This window comes from Morone saxatilis, unplaced genomic scaffold, assembly GCF_004916995.1.
Source record: "Morone saxatilis isolate NCDOM2014 unplaced genomic scaffold, NCSU_SB_2.0 Contig5, whole genome shotgun sequence".
NCBI lineage: Eukaryota > Metazoa > Chordata > Actinopteri > Moronidae > Morone > Morone saxatilis.
The window spans coordinates 24,963,329-24,967,259 of NW_023340095.1; the positions used below are offsets into that span (position 1 = coordinate 24,963,329).

Sequence of the window (3,931 nt, forward strand, 5' to 3'; positions counted from 1 at the left end):
TCCATTCTCAGTGGATGTGCACTTCGCAAAAAAGTGTGACTGGTGACTTCCCCCTCCCTGTGATAATTCTGAAAATGTATGAAAAAATCCAACATAATCACCTGTGAGAGTGCCCTGCTCCACTTGGCCTTCCACACCTGCTCCTTTACACTTCTGGACGAAACCTTTCTGCCTGAGCTTCTCCAGCTTCCTCATGGGCGACTGGTCAATCACCTCATACACGGCCTCCAGCCTCACAGGGTAGGGGTACCTCTCCTCCACCTGCAGGGTCTTCTTCAGCAGCACCATCCCAAATTTACCTGCAGGTCACCACATCACTGATCAGATTTGGATACTAACAATGTGAGGTATTCTGTCATGTTTTCACCCAGATGGGAAGTGTGAGGTGTGTGCTACCCCTATATGAGCTCGGGTTGGTCTCCACTATAGCAAACATTCAGACATGGTTCTTGTTGAATTACAAGATAATTTCCCCAAATACAAATTAAAACATGCACAAACTATAGTCCCAGTGCCACCACCTCCCCCTTACCTTTCTCCAGTTTGAGGAAGCTCATGAGTCTGGGTATGAGTGCCGTGTCCAGCGGCTCCTCCATCACCTTCCCCTCGGTGGTGATCCTCCTCACCTTGCCCCCCATCTCTCCCTCCTGATGAAACATGACAATCTGGTGCACGTGTCGCTCGGCGAGCTCACAGTACACATCTGGTTTCAGGAGAGACATCATCAGCCTGTAGTAGCCGTCAGAATCATGAGGCGCTGAGATCACCAGGACGCGGTTCTTCCCTGCGAAACTGGCCAGCAGATTTGGTGACCCGGCGTTGCTGGGCATTCGGATGACCCTGGCTCTGGCTCCTGGGGCGCCGTCATCTTGCAGCATCTCCGGCTGACGGGGCAAGCCAATCTGTCCGACCGCCCCTCTCCTTGGCACTAGACCCCGACGTTCTGCTCGCTTGCCGGACGCTGGAACATCCTCGTCCGCCTGCACATCTCCCCGCTTCCTGGAGCCGTGCACCGAGATTGCCGCAGCAAACCCGGGGCGCACACGCTCGACGAGGCGCTCTTTGTCCGTTGCGCCCAACTGCGCACGTCCCTGCTTTGTGCGTCTGTGCAAACGCACCCGCTTAAGGTGAGTCTGTTTGTCGGCTTCACCTGTCCAGGTTAGCAGATATATCAGAGCTAAACTGAGCACACACGCCCTCCGCATTCTGGCGAGATGTCAGATAAAGTAGGCTAAACACTCACTGAGGGGAAGATACTGATCCAGTGGTGGAGCCGCGATCCTGGCGCGTCTTTAGCGCATTTGAGGTTGTTAATCAATTAATTCCAGATGAAGACATACAGCGTGCAGGCTCGGCACACAACAGTCAGACAGAGATCTGTTTCAGAGCATGCCCTCTGCCGAGGAGATACACTTCACTGTCTGTTCTTTATTTGTCAGACAAGGAAAATTTCTGTGCATAAATAGTTACATCCACAACTTCATCACAGCAACACTTCCGTTTTTAAGTATAATCCCAGGAGATCAGACCCTCTCTGTTATACAGACATCCAAAACTGTGAGATAAATACTCAGCCACCAGTGAAAGTATTTCGGCGAAAAGTCTTCTCCAAAGTACGCTCACTCTTAGGTTTACATCCTAAAAACTGACCCTACAAACACATAATCCTCGGGCATTATTTATTTCCAGCAAACTGAGAGGGGATCTTGTGGGCGCAGGACGCAGGAATCTCCGAGAAAATGAAAAGAAACATGAGTCTGTACAGGAAAATGCGGCTGTCCTTCTTCCCAGGTCCTCCTTGGCAAAACAGAGCTTTGGAGGCTTTCCCAGAAATGTCCACACAAACCTCAGCCTCCGGATTCTAGGCTACGCAATGGCAGAAGGACCTGCCCCGGGACTCTCGATTGCCAGTTCAGTCTGCACCAAAGTTTCTGTCCCCCGCGCTGGGGTGGGTTTAGGTTTCACTGAAGCACAACACATGAGGTAGCTGACTAAATATGTCAGAAAAGTTGGACACGTTGCCCCCCTGCTGGACAGGATTACCAGGAAGAGAAATAATCAGACTCAGTGTCAAGTTCCTCCTTTAAAGCCAATAGAGAAACGCCCCCAAATCCCATCTCTTCCTTGTCGAGCATTATTTTCTCCAAGTGGGCCGTTTTTTCCCCATCCACCCCCAGAAGGCTGCTCCTTGTCCAGAAACAGATGATTTAGAAGGAAACACAGTGCTGGTGTATATTTAAACTGAGAGTCTGACCATCCATGTACTGTCTTCAGTGTTTACAGTGAGGAAGAGCAAAAATGAATGTTGTCTTTGCATGTTTATCGCCAAAATAATATAATTGCAGTGACCCTCTTTGCTCTTTAATGGTAGCTCTTTCAGCCCAAATCAGACTCTTTCCATTTGCTCAAGAAAGTTTCCCAGTTTAGCTTGTAATTTAGGCCTAAGTAAAGAAAAGTAAACCACTAGGTCTGAGCCACATCCACTCTCACTGCAAAGAAAAAAAACACTATATAGCATGTGCCACCGCCACAGCAAGCTGTATGGCTACTAGTTTATTTCAAACAGAGTACATTCACCACCTATCTCTACCGGCACTAAATATATATAATACAATAACCATCTTATATTTTATATTTTATCACCTGTCTCAAATGTTTTCCCAGTGTGCTGCAAGTGGCATTTTTCAGAAAATGCAAAACTGGATTTTAAAGCTTCTAGGAATAATACACCTTCCTGGCCAGACATTCAGTGAAGTGATTCTAAAATGAATGCTAAAACAATTAAAAGTCTCCAAGAGTTCTGTGAACCAGCTTTATCAATGGTGGACTCTGTTAGCAAAGGGCACTTTATCATGTTTTCTCCACTGAAAGGGCACGAAAGAGGGCACTTAATCACGTTTTGTCCACTTGAAAGGCACCTACAGTAAGAGGGCACTATCGTGTTTTATCTACCATAGGGCATCCGAGAGGGCACTTAAGAGCGATCGCTCTACCCAAGAATCCACCAGTGAGCTCCATCCCCTTCCAGTCTACCTCAGCCTAAATACCTTACATTACAAACTGATCACCACTTGACCACAACAAGAGGATGCCGGCTGTTTATTTACACTATCACACTGGGAGTTGACAGCTACAGGCTACTGGATTGTGTCAAGAAAAAACAATGATCAGAGTCACATGCAGCGTCCACAGACAGTGAATGAATAGATATCTTTTGGATAATAAGAGCAGCAAAAGGGCCTCAAGCATCCTGTGTTCCTCCCGATGTCAGCAGATATTAACAGCTGCAGGACAGAGCGTTATTGACTGTCTAAAAGTCATGTGCAATGGCCAAGATGGGCTTGTATATGCTCAGTATGTCTCTCTATGGTACCTTGTTGTGTTGTCAGCATCACACAGTCCAATTCTAGAGTCTTCAGAGGTCTTTACAATTTACTCTATAATTACATTCTCTGCCCACTACACAGACTGTTTACTTCACTCTGAATGAGCCAGAGTGCAAATCATTCCCGGGACTGCCAGATGAACCATGTATTTTACTTCCATAAGACCTTTATTACATTCAGACAAACCAGTAAAGTCACAAAAGTGGCGGCCTGCATTCATATGCAAGCACACATACATGAGGGAATGAGGGAAGCAGATGCTTAAAAGCTTTAAGATGCACTTAAAACATATGCTGCACATGGTGATGACACGTGCAACTGACACACTGACCCCAACATCAAGCATCCAGCTGATCTGAGAAATTATACATATTCATTTTTCTGAAGTTTCTGAAGTTTACAGCATGATTTCTTTTACTACACAGGACACAGGACACAGGACACACACTGTATATCAGGTCAGTATCTCAGCTGGATTAAATCAAGAGATAATGCAAATAGTGGTGAGCCCACTCCAGGAAGATCTTGGGAAACAAACAACACTA

At 46.6% G+C, this 3,931-nt stretch overlaps 1 protein-coding gene across 2 annotated transcripts in view; it reads right to left on the minus strand.

Moving 5' to 3' along the window:
- Positions 1-2,056, minus strand: part of ccdc80 (coiled-coil domain containing 80) — a gene marked incomplete at its 3' end in the record, with an annotated part of 18,704 nt that extends 16,648 nt beyond the window's left edge. Inside the window, 2 exon segments of one of the 2 annotated variants that reach the window (XM_035676423.1) lie at positions 102-299; positions 533-2,056. In XM_035676423.1, coding sequence (XP_035532316.1) covers positions 102-299; positions 533-1,205 — 871 coding nt within the window. 2 annotated transcript variants of the gene reach the window in all.
- Positions 2,057-3,931: the final 1,875 nt, after the last annotated feature.